The 23,725-nt window shown below is 42.5% G+C and overlaps 2 protein-coding genes and 1 non-coding gene across 3 annotated transcripts; 1 reads left to right on the top strand and 2 right to left on the bottom strand.

Moving 5' to 3' along the window:
- Window positions 1-12,292: 12,292 nt before the first annotated feature.
- Window positions 12,293-12,394, bottom strand: LOC123126896 (U6 spliceosomal RNA). Its single transcript, XR_006462104.1, has one exon. It is a non-coding gene; the product is annotated as a U6 spliceosomal RNA (small nuclear RNA).
- A 187-nt stretch (window positions 12,395-12,581) lies between these two features.
- LOC123120113 (cytochrome b-c1 complex subunit 6-1, mitochondrial) lies at window positions 12,582-15,619 on the top strand. Its single transcript, XM_044540133.1, has 4 exons — window positions 12,582-12,780; window positions 14,312-14,396; window positions 15,191-15,280; window positions 15,357-15,619. Coding segments are annotated over exons 1-4 (210 nt in total). The 5' UTR covers window positions 12,582-12,778; the 3' UTR covers window positions 15,390-15,619.
- A 271-nt stretch (window positions 15,620-15,890) lies between these two features.
- On the bottom strand, window positions 15,891-23,143 carry LOC123120112 (serine/threonine-protein kinase STY46). The gene is made up of 15 exons (XM_044540132.1): window positions 22,682-23,143; window positions 21,834-21,948; window positions 21,160-21,236; window positions 19,868-19,940; window positions 19,464-19,574; window positions 18,760-18,810; window positions 18,423-18,559; window positions 18,231-18,338; window positions 17,998-18,071; window positions 17,424-17,599; window positions 17,114-17,209; window positions 16,742-16,822; window positions 16,585-16,635; window positions 16,360-16,500; window positions 15,891-16,252 (listed from the first exon to the last, which is right to left on the bottom strand). Exons 1-15 carry the CDS (start codon window positions 22,915-22,917, stop codon window positions 16,196-16,198), a joined length of 1,584 nt encoding a protein of 527 aa, XP_044396067.1. The 5' UTR covers window positions 22,918-23,143; the 3' UTR covers window positions 15,891-16,195.
- Between the last annotated feature and the right edge of the window lie 582 nt (window positions 23,144-23,725).

The following is a 23,725-nucleotide window of genomic DNA, read 5'->3' as shown; positions in this document are numbered from 1 at the left end:
AATATGGGCCCACCATCGCTTCTCCATAGCTCGTAGGTTCAGTATTGTCCAACAACATGATATCTCAGACAGGATCACGTACCATTCTGAAGTATTACGCATCCTCGTCGTCCTACGAGGTTTGGTAGTGACTTGATCCGAAGTTTCATGATCACTATCATAAGCTTCCACTTCAATTGGTGTAGGTGCCACAGGAACAACTTCCTGTGCCCTGCTACACACTAGTTGAAGTGACGGTTCAATAACCTTATCAAGTCTCCACCATCCTCCCACTCAATTCTTTCGAGAGAAACTTTTCCTCGAGAAAGGACCTGTTTCTAGAAGCAATTACTTTTGCTTCCAGATCTGAAATAGGAGGTATACCCAATTGTTTTGGGTATTCTATGAAGACGCATTTATCCGCTTCGGGTTCGAGCTTATCAGCCTGAAACTTTTTCACATAAGCATCGCAGCCCCAAACTTTTAAGAAACGACAACTTAGGTTTCTCTAAACGGTGTCGTCTCAACGGAATTGCGTGGTGCCCCTTTTAAAGTGAATGCGGTTGTCTCTAATGCCTAACCCATAAACGATAGTGGTAATTCGATAAGAGACATCATGGTATGCACCATATCCAATAGGGTGCAGTTATGATGTTCGGACACACCATCACACTATGGTGTTCCAGGCGGTATTAATTGTGAAACACTTTCCACAATGTCTTAATTGTGTGCCAAACTCGTAACTCAGATACTCATCTCTATGATCATATCACAGACATTTTATCCTCTTGTTACGACGATCTTCAACTTCACTCTGAAATTACTTGAACCTTTCAATAATTCAGACTTGTGTTTCATCAAGTAAATACACTCATCATCTACTCAAATCATCTGTGAAGTAAGAACATAACGATATCCGCTGCATGCCTCAGCACTCATTGGACTGCATACATCAAAATGTATTACTTCCAATAAGTTGCTCTCTTGTTCCATCTTACTGAAAACGAGGCCTTTCAGTCATCTTGCCCATGTGGTATGATTTGCATGTCTCAGGTGATTCAAAATCAAGTGAGTCCAAACGATCCATCTGCATGGAGTTTCTTCATGCATATATACCAATAGACATGGTTCGCATGTCTCAATCTTTTCAAAAACGACTGAGTCCAAAGATCCATCTACATGGAGCTTCTTCATGCGTTCTATACCAATATGACTCAAATGGCAGTGCCACAAGTATGTGGAACTATCATTACTATTTTATATCTTTTGGCATGAACATGTGTATCACTGCGATCGAGATTCATTTTAGGTGCAAGACCATTGAAGGTATTATTCAAATAAACAGAGTAACCATTATTCTCCTTAAATGAATAACCGTATTGCGATAAACATAATCCAATCATGTTTATGCTCAACGCAAACACCAAATAACAATTATTTAGCTTTAACACCAATCTCGATGGTAGAGGGAGCATGCGACGCTTGATCACATCAACCTTGGAAACACTTCCAATACATATCGTCATCTCACCTTTAGCTAGTCTCCGTTTATTCCGCAGCTTTTATTTCGAGTTACTAACACTTAGCAACCGAACCGGTATCTAATGCCCTGGTGCTGCTAGGAGTACTAGTAAAGTACACATTCATATAACGTATATCCAATATACTTCTGTCGACCTTGCCTGCCTTCTCATCTACCAAGTATCTAGGGTAGTGCTGCTTCAGTGACCGTTTCCCTCATTACAGAAGCACTTAGTCTCGGGTTTGGGTTCAACCTTGGGATTCTTCACTAGAGCAGCAAATGACTTGCTGTTTCATGAAGTATCCCTTTTGCCCTTGCCCTTCTTAAACTAGTGGTTTTACTAACCATCAACAATTGATGCTCCTTCTTGATTTCTACTTTCGTGGTGTCAAACATCGCGAATAGCTCAAGGATCATCATAACTATCCCTGATATGTTATAGTTCATCATGAAGCTCTACTAGCTTGGTGGCAGTGACTATGGAGAACCATCACTATCTCATCTGGAAGATTAACTCCCACTCGATTCAAGCGATTGTGGCACTCAGACAATCTGAGCACATGCTCAACGATTGAGCTTTTCTCCCTTAGTCTGCAGGCTTAAGAAACTTGTCAGAGGTCTCATACCTCTTGACGTGGGCACTAGTCTGAAATCCCAATTTCAGTCTTCGGAACATCTCATATCTTCTGCGACGTTTCAAAAAAACGTCTTTGGTGCCACAATTCTAAACTGTTAGCATTACGCACTGAACTATCACGTAGTCATCAAAATGTGTATGTCAGATGTTTCGCAACATCTACAGACGACGCTGAGGTTCAGCACACCGAGCGGTGCATTAAGGACATAAGCCTTCTGTGCAGCAATGAGGACAATCCTCAGTTTACGGACCCAGTCCGCATAATTGCTACTACCAACTTTCAACTAAATTTTCTCTAGGAACATATCTCAACGAGTAGAACTAAAGCGCAAGCTATGACATAATTTGCAAAGACCTTTTGACTATGTTCATGATAATGAAGTTCATCTGATTACTGAACTCCCACTCAGATAGACATCCCTCTAGTCATCTAAGTGATACATGATCCGAGTCAAACTAGGCCGTGTCCGATCATCACGTGAGACGGACTAGTCATCATCGGTGAACATCTCCATGTTGATCGTATCTGCTATACGGCTCATGTTCGACCTTTCGGTCTCTTGTGTTCCGAGGCCATGTCTGTACATGTTAGGCTCGTCAAGTCAACCTAAGTGTTTCGCATGTGTTCCGAGGCCATGTCCGTACATGCTAGGCTCGTCAACACCCGTTGTATTCGAACGTTAGAATCTATCACACCTGATCATCACGTGGTGCTTCGAAACAACGAACCTTCGCAACGGTGCACAGTTAGGGGGAACACGTCTCTTGAAATTTTAGTGAGGGATCATCTTATTTATGCTACCGCCGTTCTAAGCAAATAAGATGCATAACATGATAAACATCACATGCAATCAAATAGTGACATGATATGGCCAATATCATTTTGCTCCTTTGATCTCCATCTTCGGGGCACCATGATCATCTTCGTCACCGGCATGACACCATGATCTCCATCATTGTGTCTTCATGAAGTTGTCACGCCAACGATTACTTCTACTTCTATGGCTAACGCGTTTAGCAATAAAGTAAAGTAATTTACATGGCGTTATTCAATGACACGCAGGTCATACAAAAATAAAGACAACTCCTATGGCTCCTGCCGGTTGTCATACTCATCAACATGCAAGTCATGATTCCTATTACAAGAATATGATCAATCTCATACATCACATATATCATTCATCACATCTTCTGGCCATATCACATCACATAGCACATGCTGCAAAAACAAGTTAGACGTCCTCTAATTGTTGTTGCAAGTTTTTTACGTGGCTTGTATAGGTTTCTAGCAAGAACGTTTCTTACCTACGTAAAACCACAATGTGATATGCCAATTTCTATTTACCCTTCATAAGGACCCTTTTCATCGAATCCGTTCCGACTAAAGTGGGAGAGACAGACACCCGCTAGCCACCTTATGCATCTAGTGCATGTCAGTCGGTGGAACCTGTCTCACATAAGCGTACGTGTAAGGTCGGTCCGGGCCGCTTCATCCCACAATGCCGCCGAAACAAGATAAGACTAGTAGCGGCAAGAAAATTGACAAAATCGACGCCCACAACTACTTTGTGTTCTACTCGTGCATAGAAACTACGCATAGACCTAGCTCTGATACCACTGTTGGGGAACGTAGCAGAAATTCAAAATTTTCTACGCATCACCAAGATCAATCTATGGAGTACTCTAGCAACGAGGGGAAGGGGAGTGGATCTACATACCCTTGTAGATCGCGATGCGGAAGCGTTGCAAGAACGCGGATGAGGGAGTCGTACTCATAGCGATTCAGATCGCGGTTGATTCCGATCTAAGCGTCGAACCACGGCGCCTCCGCGTTCAACACACGTGCAGCCCGGTGACGTCTCCCATGCCTTGATCCAGCAAGGAGAGAGGGAGAGGTTGAGGAAGACTCTGTCCAGCAGTAGCACGACGGCGTGGTGGTGGTGGAGGAGCGTGGCAATCCCGCAGGGCTTCGCCAAGCACCGCGGGAGATGAGGAGGAAGAGGGATAGGGCTGCGCCAAGAGAGAGAGGTTCTCGTATGTATGGCAGCCCCAAATACCTCAAGTGTATATAGGGGAAGGGGAGGGGCTGCGCCCCCATCTAGGGTTCCTTCCCCAGGGGTGGCGGCAGCCCCCAAACCCATCTAGGGTGCGGCCAAGGGGAGGAGAGGGGGGGCGCCACTAGGGTGGGCCTTAAGGCCCATCTGGACCTAGGGTTTGCCCCCTCCCACTCTCCCATGCGCCTTGGGCCTTGGTGGGGGGTGCACCAGCCCACCTGGGGCTGGTCCCCTCCCACACTTGGCCCACGCAGCCTTCTGGGGCTGGTGGCCCCACTTTGTGGACCCCCGGGACCCTCCCGGTGGTCCCGGTACATTACCGATAGCACCCGAAACTTTTTCGGTGACCAAAACAGGACTTCCCATATATAAATCTTTACCTCCGGACCATTCCGGAACTCCTCGTGACGTCCGGGATCTCATCCGAGACTCCGAACAACATTCGGTAACCACGTATATCTATTCCCTATAACCCCAGCGTCATCGAACCTTAAGTGTGTAGACCCTGCGGGTTCGGGAACCATGCAGACATGACCGAGACGTTCTCCGGTCAATAACCAACAGCGGGATCTGGATACCCATGTTGGCTCCCACATGTTCCACGATGATCTCATCGGATGAACCACGATATCGGGGATTCAATCAATCCCGTATTCAATTCCCTTTGTCTATCGGTATGTTACTTGCCCGAGATTCGATCGTCGGTATCCCGATACCTTGTTCAATCTCGTTACCGGCAAGTCTCTTTACTCGTTCCGTAACTCACATCATCCCATGATCAACTCCTTGGTCACATTGTGCACATTATGATGATGTCCTACCGAGTGGGCCCAGAGATACCTCTCCGTTTACACGGAGTGACAAATCCCAGTCTCGATTCGTGCCAACCCAACAGACACTTTCGGAGATACCTGTAGTGCACCTTTATAGCCACCCAGTTACGTTGTGACGTTTGGTACACCCAAAGCATTCCTACGGTATCCGGGAGTTGCACAATCTCATGGTCTAAGGAAATGATACTTGACATTAGAAAAGCTCTGAGCAAACGAACTACACGATCTTGTGCTAGGCTTAGGATTGGGTCTTGTCCATCACATCATTCTCCTAATGATGTGATCCCGTTATCAACGACATCCAATGTCCATGGTCAAGAAACTGTAACCATCTATTGATCAACGAGCTAGTCAACTAGAGGCTTACTAGGGACATGGTGTTGTCTATGTATCCACACAAGTATCTGAGTTTCCTATCAATACAATTCTAGCATGGATAATAAACGATTATCATGAACAAGGAAATATAATAATAACCTATTTATTATTGCCTCTAGGGCATATTTCCAACAGTGCCCCCCTCGGGGCACCCCTCTGGTACTTCTTTGGCCCATCTTGTGTCTTCTGGCCCAAAAAAAATCTCCAAAAAGTTTTGCTGCGTTTGGACTCCGTTTGGTATTGATTTTCTGCGAAGTAAAAAACAAGCAAAAAACAGCAAGTGGCACTGGGCACTATGTCAATAGGTTAGTCCCAAAAAATGATATAAAGTTGCTATAAAATGATTGTAAAACATCCAAGAATGATAATATAACAGCATGGAATAATCAAAAATTATAGATACGTTGGAGACGTATCAGCATCCCCAAGCTTAATTCCTGCTCGTCCTCAAGCAGGTAAATGATAAAAACAGAATTTTTTATGTGGAATGCTTCCTAACATGTTCATCACATATTCTTTTCTTTGTAGCATGGACATTTGGACTTCTATATGATTCAAAGCAATAGTCTAGTTTGACATGAAGATTTCAACACTCGAGCATATCAACAAGCAACCATGCCTTTCAAAATATCAACACTAAAGCAAGTTATCCCTAGCCCATTATAATCAATCATTTGATCCATTCATGAAACACACTCGCATATTAGCTACACCCAATGCTCAAGTACGATCATAGTGCCCCTTAGTTGGTGCTTTATAAGAGAAGATGGAGACTCAAAGAAAAATTGCATAAAGTAAATAGAAAGGCCCTTCGTAGAGGGAACTAGGGATTTCTAGAGGTGCCAGAGCTCAAAGCGAAAAAGATAGAGATAAAAACATTTTGGGTGGCATGCTTTTCCTGTCAACGAAAACGATCGAGTAGTTCCCAATACTTTCCATGCTAGATATATCATAGGCGGTTCCCAAACAGTAAATAAAGTTTACTCCTTTTTCCACCATACTTTCCCATTCCACAGCTAACCGAATCCACGGGTGCCGTCCATACCAACACTTTCCAAGGAATTTATTATTTGACAACATAAAACTAAATTCATTTTTCATTTCGGGACTGGGCATCCCTAATACCTTTGTCGTACTCTCGTGCAATGACAAGTGAATAAACACTCATCTTGAGAATAACACATCTAGCATGGAAAAATATCAGCCACCCCCTACCGTTTCATGAGCGGTACGAGCACACAAAAAGGAAATTTATTTTGAAGATTAGAGATGGCACATACAAATTTGCTTAGAACGGCAAAAGAATACCGCATATAGGTAGGTATAGTGGACTCATATGGCAAAACTGGTTTAAGGATTTTGGATGCACAAGTAGTAATCATATTTAGTGCAAGTGAAGGCTAGCAAAAGATTGAGAAGTATCCCACCAAGAAACAGAAATCTCATAAGCGAGCATTAAGCATAACTAACATCGAATAATGCACCATAAGTAGGATGTAATTCCATTGCATAACTGTTGACTTTCGTGCTTGCATAGGGAATCACAAACCTTAACATCAATATTCTTACTAAACCATAATTACTCATCAACATGAGTCACATATTATATCATCATATCGCAAAACTATTACAAAGAATCGAGTTTATTTTGTCCGACGATCTTCATGAAAGTTTTTATTATGTCCCTCTTGAATATCTATCACTTTGGGATTAATTTCATATGTTGCTTTTGATAGCTCGAACAAATCTAAGTGAAGAACATGAGCATAAATTTTTTTTCTCCCGAAATAATTTAAGTGAAGCATGAGAGATTTTCTGAATTTTTTTACTAACTCTCAAATAAATCTAAGTGAAGCATGAGAGCATTTCTTCAAAAATAATAAAGCACACCATGCTCAAAAATATATAAGTGAAGCACTAGAGCAATTCCATAGCTCAAAAAGATTTAAGTGAAGCATAGAGAGCAATTCTAACAAATCATAACATAATTTTGGCTCTCTCAAATAGGTGTGTCCAACAAGGATAGATGACACAAAATAAAAAGCAAAACAAGCAAAGACTCATATCATACAAGACGCTCCAAGCAAAACTCATGATATGTGACGAATAAAAATATAGCTCCAAGTAAAATACCGATGGTCGTTAGAAGAAAGAGGGGATGCCACTCGGTCATCCCCAAGCTTAGTTGCTTGCTTCTCTTTTAGATAATAGCTTGGGATGCCATGGGCATCCCCAAGCTTAGGCTCTTCTTACTCCTTATTCCTTCATCCATCGTGATCTCACCCAAAACTTGAAAACTTCAATCACACAATTGCCTCCCAACAAGCGCTATCGTTTTATGCCCCTAGCTAGGCATAATGCATAGATCTAAGTGTTATCATCTTTAGTTTCCAACTCCTCAATCAAACACTTAGAATTCTTCAAATATTTAGCATACAAATTTTCAATAACAATACTCCTAGGGACAAGTTTGAAGAATTCATTCTTGCACGTAGGGTCTCTTATAACTTCCACAAAATTAGGGTGAATACTAATCATCTTAAGATCTTCTTTGTTACTATTAGAAGTTGCACGCTTGTTTTTAGTGACTTGAGTAATCTTGCCTATTTTTAACGGAATTTTTTCAATAGTTTTAGCGGAGGAAAAAGCTGTGCTTAGATTACTAAAAGTTTGCTCCAACTTATCAATTCTAGCAGGACTCTCCTCTATTCTTTCGTTGAATGCGGGTTCTTTTTCTTTTAGTACTTTAAGAGCATCTCCCGCTTTTGACCCGATTCTATTAGCAAGATTGTGCATCCTTTTATCTAATTTTTCAATATTTTCTTCAGTGAGCATTTTCTTTTCAATAGCATCTAGCCTCTCCATAACATGTTCGAGAGTTAAAGTTGTTTCATTTACCATAAGAGGTGGTGAACCCACTAAATTCCCCATAGCACTAAAAGCATCTAGAGAATGACACATCAAGAAATTCCCACCGGTAATCGTATCAAGGACGAATCTATACCAAGTGGTGATGCCCACATAAAAACAACAAAGAAGAACAATGGTGGATTGCTTACGAATAGATCTATTATGAGCATTGCAAATCCTATACCAAGCATCTTTTAAATTCTCCCCTCCCCTTTGTTTAAAGTTAAGACCTCGTTCTTGGGAGTGCACGCAATAGAGGAAGAACTATCCATAACGACAAAAAGTGAAAAACAAAAATTGCACACGAAAACAGATCTGACGAGAAAATGGCGAACGAAAAAGAGGGCGAATAAAACGGCAATCTTTTGTGAAGTGGGGAGATGAAAACGAGAGGCAAATGGCAAATAATGTAAATTGCAAGGAGATGAGATTTGTGATTAGGAACCTGGTAGATGTTGATGATGTCTCCCCGGCAACGGCGCCAGAAATTCCTTTTGATGCTGCTTGAACTACGTCGGTATTTCCCCAAAGAGGAAGGGATGATGCAGCACAATTACGGTAGGTATTTCCCTCATTGATGATACCAAGGTTATCGAACCAGTAGGAGAACCACGCAACATTACGTGAACGGTACCTGCACACAAAGAACAAATACTTGCAAGCCAACGTAAAAGAGGGGTTGTCAATCCCTCCCGGGTAAAAAGATAGATAAAATTGTAGTAGATTGAATAAATAGATCTCGCGGGAATGCGAGATAAAATAAATAACAAAAAATTGCAGCAAGGTATTTGTAACGCCCCGGACACACCCGCTGTTGGTCGTTACTCCTGGCGGGATCTAGACTGGCCTCACAGATCAATACTAGTATTTTCTGCACACTTTGTCCTCACTAGTGCGCACCCGGGAGCAACTTCCCGGCCGGTCATCCATCCTGAAACTACTCCAAGCTGAGCACGCTTAACTTTGGAGTTCTTTCCAAATGGGCTCCCGGAAAAGAAGGAATTCCTTATTGATATGAGTAGTCTATCATCCCTATTAAGCTAGGCTATCACATACACCCCACTCAAAGGAACCTACGTCCTCATCGGGCCACAGGAACGTTCCCTCTTGGCACATACGTCTGTGTATCCAGTCCGGTACATGTGCCATGCCGCGTGCCACGACGGGTCACAAACGTCATGAACAACATGACTGCAAACCTGTCCGAAAACATCCGTGTAACCGCGAGGGTCGGCTCTGATACCAACTTGTAACGCCCCGGACACACCCGCCGGTGGTCGTTACTCTTGGCGGGATCTAGACTGGCCCCACAGATCAATACTAGTCTTTTCTGCGCACTTTGTCCTCACTCGTGCGCACCCGAGAGCAACTTTCTGGTCGGTCACCCATCCTGAAACTACGCCAAGCTGAGCACGCTTAACTTCGGAGTTCTTTCCGAATGGGCTCCCAGAAAAGAAGAAATTCCTTATTGATATGAGTAGTCTATCATCCTATTAAGCCAGGCTATCACAGTATTTTTGGGTTTTTGGATTAATAGATCTGAAAATAAAAGCGAATAAAAATAGATCTTGAAGGCAAATATGATAAAGAAGAGACCCGGGGGTCATAGATTTCACTAGTGGCTTCTCTCGAGAAAAATAGCATACAGCAGGTAAACAAATTACTATTGGGCAATTGATGGAACTTCAAATAATTATGACGATATCCAGGCAATGATCATTATATAGGCATCACGTCCAAGATTAGTAGACCGACTCCTACCCGCATCTACTACTATTACTCCACACATCGACCGCTATCCAGCATGCATCTAGTGTATTAAGTTCATGGAGAAACGGAGTAATGCAATAAGAACGATGACATGATGTAGACAAGATATATTCATGTAGGAATAGACCCCATCTTGTTATCCTTAATAGCAACGATACATATGTGTCATTTCCCCTTCTGTCACTGGGATTGAGCACCGTAAGATCGAACCCATCACAAAGCACCTCTTCCCATGGTAAGAAAAATCGATCTAGTCGGCCTAACTAAACCAAAGATTCGAAGAAGAAATACGAGGCTATAAGTAATCATGCATATAAGAGATCAAAAGACTCAAATAACTTTCATGGATAAAAACATAGATCTGATCATAAACTCAAAGTTCATCGGATCCCAACAAACACATCGCAAAAAGAGTTACATCAAATAGATCTCCAAGAGACCATTGTATTGAGAATCAAAAGAGAGAGAGAGCAAGCCATCTAGCTACTAACTACGGACCCGTAGGTCTACAATGAACTACTCACGCATCATCAGCGAGGCACCAATGAGGATGATGAACCCCTCCGTGATGGTGTCTAGATTGGATCTGTGATTTATGTAACTTGCGGCAGTTGAAATTGTGTTTCGTCGACTCCCATAGGGTTTTAGAATATTGGGGTATTTATAGAGCAAAGAGGCGGTGCAGGAGGTCACCGAGGTGGGCACAACCCACCAGGGCGCGCCTGGGCCCCAGGCGCGCAGGTGGGTTGTGCCCCCTTCGGGGCACACCTCTGGTACTTCTTTGGCCCATCCTGTGTCTTCTGGCCCAGAAAAATTCTCCAAAAAGTTTCGTTGCGTTTGGACTCCGTTTGGTATTGATTTTCTGCGAAGTAGAAAACAAGCAAAAAACAACAACTGGCACTGGGCACTATGTCAATAGGTTAGTCCCAAAAAATGATATAAAGTTGCTATAAAATGATTGTAAAGCATCCAAGAATGATAATATAACAGCATGGAACAATAAAAAATTGTAGATACGTTGGAGACGTATCACGGACGACGTCCAAGAAGGCAACCGGCGAAGGTCCGAACATCATCGTAGCGTCGGGGGCCGAAGCTGAAGGCCGGCAGACGGGCCACCGGTCCGAGGGCGTAGCAGCGTCCCGGGAGGCCGCCCAAGGTGGAGCGGACCATTCTGCGGTGAGCACACCTATGCAAGAGGGTCGTTCCTTAGTGGTAACGGTCCCCGACGGCGACGTTGGGATGGAAGTGGATGTCGGCCGAGACGCCCGGGAGGACCCGGAGGAGAGTCCCGTGGAGAACCTTCCGATCCCGGAGTCCCCCGTTATTGGGTTTACGGGAGACTCCAAGGCCCCGAGAGGCATCAATAACCCTAGCGTCCAGGCCTCGGAGGCCCCCGTTGTTTGGTCTATTTGAGATGCCGCTGCCTCTCCCGAGAATGCCCGGGAGGGAGCCATTGGTCTAGACGCACAGACCCCGGGGCCCCCGTCATTGGGTATGTGAAGGGCCCCAGGGCTGTTTCCAGCAGTACCTTAAGCAACGGTCTTTGCATCCTAGCAGCTCCAGCAGGGAGCCTTACAAATGTCGCTCCCTCTATGGTGGAGCGCGACAGTCGGCCCGATAGCGTCGCACACCGTGCGGCCACCTCTGCAGTGGAGGAGATCATCCAGGAACCGCCTCATGCTGGCAGTTTTCAAACTGGGCCCTACGGCCGGTACTTCATCTGGCGGGAGCTGTTTGCGTCGGTACACCATCCGACGGGTTTTTCCGCTCGATGCGCCGGACGGTTGACCGTTTCGAGGCCAACCTGGCAGGTGAGAGGGTGGCTCTGGCCCAGTGACGGGAAGCACTTGTCGGAGCATGGGAGGTATTCTTCGCCCAGTCCATCTGTATCGAGCGGGAGAACGAGGAGACCCGGGAGCAGGTGTCCCTAGCCCTGACGGAGGCCAAGGTGATTCTTCAGATGAAGATCTTCAGATAACGCTACACCCTCCCGACATGCCAGCGCTTCTAGGCTTGGTGCATCTGTGATGTTACTAACAACAATTGCCGATGTCCCCATGTACTCTCCCGCTTCATTCCTACAGAAAGCAGCTGCCGCTCCTTGCGTGCCATTACGTCCATCCACGTTAATTTTCATGTGACCCAGCCTTGGCCCCAGCCACCTCTCCCTGGTTTCTCTGGTTGGCTTTGGAACGGAGGTGTGCACAAAAATTTGGACCATTTCTTGATTTGTGCGTGTCATCCTTACGTAGGGGTCATGCTAATCTTCTCTTTATCATTCCAGTTTTATCGGATACCCCCGAAGGGCAGAAAAAAATTTGATTTGTGTTATTGCCTAAATAAACGCAACCCATGTGGGCTAAACGTGCCACCAGCCTGGCCCGTGGGGAGCGCGGCACGTGTGCCGGCCCGGCACGGCCCGTGTAGTTGGCGTGCCTCGGTGCGCCATGCGGTGCAGGGCCGCGCTAGCCCATCTGGCCAGGTCTGGGCCAGAAGCGGAACAAAGTCCGTAGGTTCCGCTAAAAAAGAGCCCATAGGTCGAGCTGTCCCTTCCCGTCTCTCTTCCCCTCCATTCCTCCTCTTCTCCACATCCACCCGAACGGAACCCTAGTCTCCCATCACTTGGATCCGGTCTTTGACATTCTCCGGTGCAGGACGCCGTAAGAATTTCGCTAGAGATCTTGCAGCTGCCATGTATGTTTTTTCTCTCTCGCTCTCTTTTTCTCGAAGTTCTTTTTACCGCCCGTTCTGTCTATGAACTTCGATCGTTTCTTGATCTTGTGCATATGTTGGGCGCAGTTTTAGATCTTCTTTCTCACTATCAGCGTTGAAGTATGTAACGCAATTCGCGTATTTATACCTGATTTTTGTGTCCGAAACGAATTTGAAATCTAACGGGGCATCAGAAGCATGGCGAATCAATTATATTTGAAGGCGAGAGCGCACATTTGTATTTTTGGAACACAGTGCGACTTAAATCCCGCAATTTGAGCCAGCCGATTTTTTTTTCCACCTTGGACGAAATAGTGATGATCTCATCAGCCGATTGGAAACCTGATGAATCGGTGCGTTTATCTAGGCAATAACACAAATTAAATGTTTTTCTGTGCTATAGTTGTTTTCATTATACATTTCATTAGTTGGGATCCTAGGAGTATGCTTCTAAAGTAACACATGTATTTGGTCTTGGGTTCTGATGCAATGGCTTCAAATCCGTAGGCGAAGTGAGGTTTGTCCTGACCATTAATCACGGTGGAAGCAGGATATTTTGTTTGAGCATTGTGATGCAAATAATTTGCTTTAATCCACACAATAAAATGCCCCACCCCTGGTTACATTTCATTGGCATTTGACATCTTGAATGTCTAATTATTTTTTATTGATGTATATAATGTGGACATACATATATTAAACCACTACTCTAACTGCTATAATAAGGTTTTGACTGCCTGTTGTGACCACATCCACGCAACCAATTGGTGATGCCGCTGTCATGATCGCAGCAAACTGTGCTTGACGAGCATCGTTTTTTACTTATTTATTAGCTATATTCTTCAGTTGTTTTTAGTTTATGTTGTGATGGAACGCTAAATTATCTATCCTTGAGTGTGATTGACATGTACTTACATTATGTTTGTTTCATACTTCCTATATATTTGCCTTGTACATTTATTATATTGACTGCAAATTGAAATCTGCGTTACGTACTTGCTTGCGGTGACAACAAGCAAAGATTTGCTTGTATAGTAGATTGTTCATATACTTATTTATAATCAACACTTTTCTGCAAACATTAACTTTATGCAAATAACTGAACGCCAAATGGAACATTTATTAAGCCCAAATGCAAATAATGCGTGTGTTCTGAATCTCAAGGGAGTCAACCTGTCTGACCATGGTGGGAACATGTTGCAGCTATTAATACTTGATTTAACTCCCAATGTATGAATGGAGAAACGCTTGATCTCTTTGTTTTATTTGAGGGAAAAGGGAAAACAATCTTCTGGAGAACTTTTAAACAAGTTGCTGCCTACTTATCTTCAAATTTCAATAATCTTGCTATGATTGGTTGTTACTGTTCTATCTGTGTTCAGTCAATAATTCATTCTTAAATAATTCTCTGTACAAGAAAGATCATTGCTTCCATTATTCTTCTAATGCTTGATAACAGCAAAGTTTACCTTCCAGCTTTTGGGTTTTGTAAACATGTTTTGTTTCATGGCAGGGCGGACAATGAACCTGTTGACCCAAAGAATTACCTTGAGGAACGCTGCAAGCCGCAATGTGTAAAATCATTGTATGACTATGAGGTGAGTGCCACATTTCTCATAACCACAAGACAAACTATTAGAGTGAATCAGGAAAATAAGTGGTAGCTAGTCATTTCTTGTAAATTGCTTGCTAAACAAGCTAGGACCTCTAGTAAGCTGATCTATTTAGGATGTTAGAGCCAAACAAGATTCACTCATGGACTAACTTTCAGAAAGATGTTGCACATGGCTATATTTAGTACAAATTGCTTTTGAATATATGGCCTGCAGGATGCAAAATTCTTTTAGACGAGTGCTTAGAATATAGCCGCATCATCAAGCACCCATGTAAGAGTGAATCACCTCGTCTAATGCAAGCACCTAGATATAGGTTCTGTTTTGCTATAAACACTTCCATTGTGCACACTTGTAGTTTCACAGTTAGTCCTGTTCTACTAGAAACTGGCGATTATTACTGTTACATTTAGTATCTTGTTGGAATTTACTGGATGCCCACCTCAGCTTTGTGCCTAGCCCTCTAGCACACTAGTTAGTTACTGGATGAGGTGGCAGCATGCTGTACCATATGGCATGGATGACTGGTACATAGATTCTGCTTGAGTTGCATGATACTCCCTCCGTCCCAAAATAAGTGTCTCAACTTTATACTAACTCTAGTACAAGTTGTACTAAGGTTGAGACACTTATTTTGGGACGAAGGGAGTAACAAATATGGATCAGGTGGACTGTTATTTATGTTCCATTTATGCACAACCTAGTCTTGTCAATCTATGTTCCATTCTTTCTGAGGGAAAACGTGATTTACATGTCAAGCTTGCATGCTTACTCTGCAGAGATGTGTGAAGAGAGTCGAGAATGATGAAACTGGGCAGAAGCACTGCACCGGGCAATTCTTCGACTACTGGTCATGCGTCGACAAATGTGTAAGTACAACCTGTACATCGTCTAGTTCCAAACTAGTGTTCGTGGAGTGTTAATACTTTGAACATGTGTTTGCAGGTAGCACCAAAGCTCTTTGAGAAGCTCAAATGATGGATGGGATGGCGCTGATTGCCCCAGATCCCAATAAATCGATCCACTGTCCTGATTTCTGGTTGTGCTGAACCTGTAACAAGGAGCTTCGTTCTATCTGTTGCTAAAACTTGTCAAAACAAGCAAACACAATTATTTTGGCAGTGGGAACAATTACTTTTATTTTGCTCATGTAATGCATTCTGTTCTGTTATACTTGGACAGATGAAAGCATTTCTGCTTTACTTCAACCCATCTTCAATAATTTTTGCAGATTCAGGAACCTTGATAACACTCAACATGGAACTCAATAGCACTGCACATCTGACAAGATTAAAACATGATTCCTGTCATTTGGCTGGCTGTATTCACCAGAAAAGACAACTTGGTGTACATGATACACGAGATATAAACATCCTTCACAACAAGAGATGACCAAAGCTATGACCAGTATACTCAACAGATAATTCGATTTTCTTGATAACACTCAACATGGAACTCAATAGCACTGCACATCTGACAAGATTAAAACATGATTCCTGTCATTTGGCTGGCTGTATTCACCAGAAAAGACAACTTGGTGTACATGATACACGAGATATAAACATCCTTCACAACAAGAGATGACCAAAGCTATGACCAGTATACTCAACAGATAATTCGATTTTCTTTGTAGTAACAGTGAGACACAGCCTGAAAAAAACATGAGGCCCAAAGACGACTCTTCAAATTGTACATAACAAAAGGTAAACCAAAACCAAAAATGATATGCTACATTCCTCAACATCAGTGTTCCGGATCCTAGTATGTCAGGTATGTGCAGAGGGTCAGTCTGTCGAGGCCGAGATGTCCTTCGGTTGCTTGCTCGTTTCACCTGAAGTTCCCTGTAGAAGGAGAGAACAATCTACTGTTACGGTTCTTTAATTCCTGTTCTTATATCTGGTAAGGGGTATCTTTCTCTAAATACAGGCAAGAATGATCCTGCACGTACCTGAACTTCTGCCAGAAGACCCTCTAGTTCAGTTAATATATCTGGGAAAGCAGGCCGATTTGATGGGATGGTTTCCCAACATCTCTGCAGCAAGTCTAATAGCTTGGGATGTGTCTTTTCTGGCAGCACTGGGCGCAGCCCCTAGTATGACAGTCAAGTGTTCGGATACTGAGCACATCTCACACAATGAGCATATTACGATACAAAATCTACAATATTACCTACCTGCCTCACACCTACAGCTGCTTGCAGAGGTGTCATGGTATCATATGGGATCTGGAAACCAAAGAAATAAAAAAAGATCAACAACCTTAACAACTGCAGTGATTAATCAACTATTTGCGTTTGGTAAGAACTCTAACCAGTCATGTAAATTACATACCTTGGACGTCAGGAGTTCCCAAAGCACAATAGCGAAACTAAATACATCTGCTTTGTTATCATAGGGTTGATGATTTATAACCTACACATGGAGCAGAAAAGCACGTTAGTATAGAGTAGAGTTTCTTGTTTTAAACCCTTTAGTAGTTGTGAGTATGAAGATAACAATGCAAATATGATAGGCCGTAGACAATTGAATTACTACTCAGATCACTGACACAATAAACTATCCGAATTAGTGATTTCAGAGGCATGATGTGTTTGATATCAGCAGTCTATACTATCAATTCTAGCCAGGACTTGAAAAAACGAAATCACAGACCCATTTTGAACATAGTTCATAACTTAGGTTGGTTTGAGTAGATCATCATACCTCAGGCGCCATCCATCTGTATGTTCCAGTTTCAGCTGTCATGATACCACCTTGATCCTGGAACCGAGCTACACCAAAATCTGCTACTTTAACAACCTAGAAAAGGACAGCACAAACAATCATCAGTTAGAGTAGTCTTGGTAAAAATACAACATGCAATGCATGACCCAAAGCTCTGACAACAGATAGGAGCACCTAGATAAACACAATGTGCACCGACAGTATCCTCCACATTCACTGCTTGTCTTTGTTTTCTGCTATTGTTTTCTCTCTATATTCATGACAAATTAAAAAGTTATATGCTACGTACATGATCTTTGTCCATTAGAAGGTTTGCTGTCTTTAAGTCTCTGTGGATAATACCCCTCTGATGCAAGTAACACATCCCTCGGCATACATCACATGCAAACTTCAGCAGAGTTGGGAGATCAACGACATTACGCTGCTTGTGCACATAATCATACAGACTTCCTCCAGACATGTATTCTGTATGACATGAAAATAACTGTTGAGTAACAAACACACCAGTTAAGCAAAGACAAAAAAAAAAACATCATCCTCCTCATCTACTCCCTCCGTATCTAAGTATAAGTCTTTTTTAGAGATTTCAATATGGACTACATACGGATGTATATAGACGTAGTTTAGAGTATAGATTCAATCATTTTGCTCCGTATGTAGTCCATATGGGAATCTCTAAGAAGACTTATATTTAGAAGCGGAGGGTAGCAAGCATAATTTCTTGGATCTGTAAGTTATATTTGGCCAACATTATAAGATCATAAGCTATTGTGTAAAACATTTCCAGATCAAATTTTCTCTATAACAAGCAATTCTTAATAAGGCTCAATATCAGATCCAGCGGATGCTGCCATAAAGCTCACCTGTAATTATGCAAAATTTTGGTGGTTTTGTGCATGCACCAATGAATCGCACAACATTGGTATGATGAACTTCCCTGAAAGGGTGAAGTAATTTAGTTTTGGTACTTGCAAGGGACAACACTATTCATGTATGCTTAACTGAGAGTAGTGATGTGCTCATTCCTACATATAACGAGATAGTTAAACTTCTCCAACCAAATTACATATGCTCCTAAAATGTAAAATGTCAATACCTTAGAATATATACTTCTTGTGTAAACTCATTCCAAACATTATTATTCAAATGCTCGGCTTTTAGAACTTTAACAGCAACATCCTCGCCAAAGTAAGTCCCATGGAACCTTCACATAAGCATAAGACATCTTAAGAAGAAAGCAGTACTGAATAAAGAGCCTCAGTAACTCGATAGTATACAATTCACTCACAAGTCTCCACAAGAACCAGAAGCAATCATCTCTCCCATCTTCAGAAGCCGCTTGTCAATTTCCCATTCCCCACCTTTTACCTGGAATGGCAGTGTTCTTTCCGCAGCTGAGGAGTGAGATGAACCAGACCATGAACCCTGTCACGCAGAAGAACGGGTTGATTATATTGCTTCATGCATCAATAACTAGCAGAAACATAATCAGAATCATCTGCATGCAAACTTCTACTCCCTCCGTCCCATAATGTAAGACGTTTTTTGACACTAGACTGGAGTCAAAAAACGTCTTACATTATGGGACTGAGGGAGTATCTATTTTTGAATGATTGAGAATCTACCTCGTTCCTTAAAACAGATGCTTCAAGCGCCTTATGTAAACCATCAGTATCCTGATCATACCATTGCAAAGTTGCCATCATTTGAGTAGAATAAAAATGTAATCCGCATATAAATAGAATCATAACACCTTAGCTAATTTATTGGCATAGGCCCTGTAGTGTTAATAGACATGTATTATCATTGGTCATTGCACCATGAGTGAGGGAGGGATGCAACAGCGTGGCATCATTGTCATGTTGTTTCCATCAGAATGCCAAGGCAGGCCTCAATAAAATTGTTGTTGGAAATACAAGTGGGATGTGGCATATTCAGGGCTACTGCTTCAGGATGTGACTTGAAAAGCTGTATATTTCATTCTGGTTAGTGCTTCAAAAAGAAGCTTACATAACTTCTTATACTAGATTACTTGTCGGTACAATTAACTCTTCAAATATAAGCTGTATGATATCAGCTTAAACTGTGCACTTGTATTGGCTATACCCTCGCTCAAGTCAAGACTGTACGTTTTTACACGTAGCAGTGTTAACTTCATCTCAATGTGGACTATCACCACATCCATTTGATTCTTGCAGCAATATCAAAATGTAACAATCATCATTTATTTTGTAAAAATAAATAGGCCAGCAGAAACGCTCTAATACATCAGTTAAAAAACTCTGCATTCAATAAATGACATGATATGATGACAAGAACCTAAGATTACCTCAATGGGCCAACCATCAACAACAAAAACATCAAGAGAATAGCCATCTACGGTAGAGAAAACATGTGCTTCCCTGATGTTCAGTCCAATGTCTGATAGCAAGGCAGACAGCTGGCAGAACAGTGTAGTTAGAATAGATACTGGGGTTAAAAGGATAAAGTCTTCCCAAAAAAATTATTAGCATGTATAGTCAAATACATGGTTAAATGCAGAAATGTTGTCCTTTACTAAGATTCCTAGAGTATAAGTACAAATACTAAGTAAGCAGGCATGTCAAATTAGACTTTAAAACAGAAAGCGTGAAAAGATTGATGCTTTGTACAGCATTGGTGAAAAATACTGTAAGGCAGGGAAGTTAAAAACGTATTATGACTTCAAGTTGAAAGGCATCAAAAATTGCTGACCTGACTAAGGAGCTTTGGCTTGTCAATTGTGGAGAAAACTATCTCATGAATGTGTGTGTATGGTGTGTCCTGCCTGTGAAATATAGAGCCAAGAGAAGTATATTCGTAAAATTCTAGCTATAAACAGATTTATCTGGAAGAAGGCGCACATTTGTGTACATGGGCATCAAGTAGTGTTTATGCAGGTGCAAATGCATGAGTTCAAATTTTCATTATTTTGCACTTATGTAAAGTAATGGCATCACATCCAACCTGAGGGTCAGCCATTAATTCTGGAGCAATTGCCATTTTGTGTTATTTGCATCAAAGTACATCAAATTTGGAAAATAGAGAGGTTGGCCCCCCACTGATTCCTGTTCTGACACCGCTATTGCTTGTCTACAGAAATGCCTAAGCATTTACTCTGTATGGTTCAACTGTACAACAGAAAGTGGGACAGCTATAGTGTGGATGCATTAGTACTCCTTTCGTCCTCCCTTTTCCAAATACTTGGCACTTTTCAGTTTTGATCAACACAGACATATGTAGGCAAACATTTTCTTTGGTAGAATGTGATCAGATACCTTACAGGCTTACACACAGCTGTAATATCTGAAGCGTGTAAAACAAGCTGCTAAACTTGGGGGAAGGCATATGTTTAATAGGGGTAGTTTGAGGAAGTTCATCTCAGGGCTGTATGGTGTGAAGAATTTAGAGACAAAAATATCAGACGTGCCTAGTCAGAAACAGAGGAAATACATCAAGGGTTGCAAATTACAACCCTCAGGATGCAAACATATAAGGAAGGCTATGCAATTAGTGGTAGGAAGACCATGAGCACACAAATCTAATGTTGTGTCAAGAGTTTTTTATTTATTTCTACACCCTTTTTTGGTCAAAAATGTATATTTATAAAGCTCCTTTTGCATGCAAAAGAAGTAAAATGATGTGTTTACTGGAACTAGCAGATGCAAGAGTGCAATTTGCACCCACTTACAGAAACCACAGTAACATTTTATTATATACATGTGTTGTATGTTCCCCGTATTTTTTCTTCATGTCCAGCTGATTTTCTGGTTCTTGATGTATATCATCCTAACTCAACTGTAGGCTATTTCACCAATAGTCCATGAATGTAAAGCTATCCTAAGATCTACAAACAATGTAAAGAACCACAGCCTTAGTAAAGAATGAAGACAACAGAAGATATCTTTTTATCAGTTATGACAAATGAGAAATAGCAATGAAACACATGTTACATTCAGCTTGGGGCTCCTCAAAACATGAAGCATCAGATAACAGTGCATGGGTACCTTACAGAGAGATCATCACCATCATCAGCCCCTTCATCAGATGCATCAGAGCCATACGCTGAATCCATGTCTTCAACCTTTAAACCAAAGTTGAGAGTAAATTCCACAACTTCAATTTATATTGATGATACTAAAGGTAAACAAGCATTAATGCTTGGGACAAACATGTATGAGAGAGAGAGAGAGAGAGAGAGAGAGAGAGATGAGTAGAAATATAGAAGCTAAGGAACCTTCTCTGTTGACAATCATTCCATCTAAATCATGAGATATCAAATAATTATATGCACACCCAATTAAGGCACTGTATTAGCCAAACAAACATGCTTCACATAAACAATATAGCATGTACTCAAGCTTCACAAGTCACCTGTCCTATGACAATTTTCACCACAAGATAATCAACTGTCATGTATTATGGCATGACAGCTTAAGTCGCTTATGTTCCAATATTCATTTGATACAGAATTTCTACTGTCAGGGGCAGGCCAGTATCACCATTTCTTTCCAACTAAAATTAGCCAAATAATAACACCGAGGGAGTGTTTCTGCAGAAGCATCATATGTAACTACTAGCTAGAATTCAACAACATCCACTAGCCAATAAAGGAAGGTACAGTTGTCACATAGCACTAATTAGCTGCTTGTCAAAAATCCAACTAACGTAAGAGCTTTACCCTCAAAAAACGGACACGGAAAGCAGGGCGCCTCAGAGGATCCTTTGCTTCCGCCAAGACCTTCTGATGGACCAAGACATCTGCTGATTTGTCGACATTGATATCAAGTTGATAGCTACAGAATGAGAAAAACAAAGATGAACCAATATTAGCCCTATGAGTGTACAAAAGACAAAGACGGAATAATTAACTGGCCCAGGAATACTGAATCCAAAATAATGACTGCAACAGCTTCATTTCCAGATATGAGGTAGTATTAAAAAGGGAACAATTCCCACAGAGAAGAGGATTTGCAAATGGCGAATATGAGAATAATACAAGAATGTAACCAATAATTCATTCATTCTATACGAACATAAAATACCAGATAACCAGAAGCATAACAAGCCAGCAACCAAGTAAAGTGCAAGCTCAGTTTCTTGGATAAAAGAAAAAGTAAAGGGCAAGCGTCCAGAACAAGAATTCCTTTCTGGAAGATAATGGTCTGAATCCAGTAATATTCACTTGATTTAAATCGAAGCTTAGCTTAAGCCCAGAAGAGAGCAGTTCAAAATCGAGTGAGCACAGTAAGCCTGCTGATTGCCCTCCTCGACATGACTGTAGATAAAATCTAAACAACTCGAATTCCCCAGCAAAAATACTGACGGTTCAATTCCGTAGCCAAGTCAAACACAACACCACTCCCAGCGAATGAAACACCAGCGAACACTGGAACGTACTCCGCGGCAACAGTTTTTATATGCTAGCACAATACTAGCCATTAACCATCGCGAGACCTAATGGAGAAGCCCAAAACAATCTGAAACGCGGTCCCGAGCACAGAGACATTGGCAGAGCTAACCGATCACCTGAATGGAAGCCGCGCGAAATGGGCCTCGAGCTGGACGCGGAAGTCGGGGCCTGCCGCCTCCTCGTTGCCGTCGGCGACGAGCCGCTCGAACACCTGGGTGCAGATGTCGCGGGGGGCTCCCCCGCCTCCGCCGCTCCCGCCCGACACGGCGGGCGCGGGCGGCGCCTCACGCGGAGGAGAAGAGCTCTCCCCCACGCCCTCCTCCACGCTCCCACCCTCAGCCGCCACTGCCATCCCCCCGCAAACCCTCCGCCGCCGCCGCCCGAGAGGGTCACCGGGCGCGCATCGTCCGTCCCCTCCAAGCTCCGACGCTCGCCTAGGGTTCCGTCTCGCTCAACCGATGGCGTGTTCTAGAAGGTTCGCGGGTTGGTGGGCACTACTGGGTAGTTGGAGCACTTAAGGGAGAAGGATAGGAGTGGGGGAGGGGAAGAAAGAAGAGGAAGACGATGATGGCTCGAGTGACGTAGGCGCAAGGTGTGTGGAAGTAAATTCGATGCCATACCAGGGATAAAATGGTCTTTCCGTGACGACGAGATGCCCCACCCCCACGCTTCGGGGGCAGCTTGCCATGTGTGGTGCATTGTTTCCACGTCTCCAACAGCTGCCCTATAACAAGGTACTAAAAAAATGGTTGAAATACAATTCTAAAAATAGAAAACATAGTTGAAGCAAAATTAATGATACAAAAAATAACTTTTAGAGTACTAAAAAAATCTTCAACAGCGGCCCTGAAACAAGGCACTCAAACATCAAAACATTTTTCTGAACGAACATCCAATCTGATCACATTGAATATTTGATGTAGGACAAAACCCTAGGTAGCCCGATGTTCATGAATTGCAGATGGATTCGAGGAGGAACACCAAAAACACGAGAGGAGAACATGAGATATCACAAGGAGAAACACTTTATTGGACAAGATTCACATCAAGTACTCAAATCACAAGCAATACATAGGATGCATCATGATCCAAAAACAACAAGGGAAATAAAGATACAAAGGTAGCTCATCCAAATCTCATGGAGAGATGGGTCTTGAATC

The sequence above is a fragment of the Triticum aestivum genome, chromosome 5D (genome assembly GCF_018294505.1).
Source record: "Triticum aestivum cultivar Chinese Spring chromosome 5D, IWGSC CS RefSeq v2.1, whole genome shotgun sequence".
NCBI classification, from domain to species: Eukaryota; Viridiplantae; Streptophyta; class Magnoliopsida; order Poales; family Poaceae; genus Triticum; species Triticum aestivum.
Note: the sequence above shows the minus strand (reverse complement) of the source record. Positions and strands in the feature narration are given on the sequence as shown.

Coding starts and splice junctions, on each gene's coding strand:
- LOC123120113 (XM_044540133.1), top strand. Junction 14,397..15,190: donor AATCATTGTATGACTATGAG/GTGAGTGCCACA, acceptor CTTACTCTGCAG/AGATGTGTGAAGAGAGTCGA. Junction 15,281..15,356: donor GGTCATGCGTCGACAAATGT/GTAAGTACAACC, acceptor ATGTGTTTGCAG/GTAGCACCAAAGCTCTTTGA.
- LOC123120112 (XM_044540132.1), bottom strand. CDS start 22,917: ATGGCAGTGGCGGCTGAGGGTGGGAGCGTGGAGGAGGGCGTGGGGGAG. Junction 21,237..21,833: donor TCCGTGTCCGTTTTTTGAGG/GTAAAGCTCTTA, acceptor TTTGGTTTAAAG/GTTGAAGACATGGATTCAGC. Junction 16,823..17,113: donor ACAGATGGATGGCGCCTGAG/GTATGATGATCT, acceptor CTCCATGTGTAG/GTTATAAATCATCAACCCTA.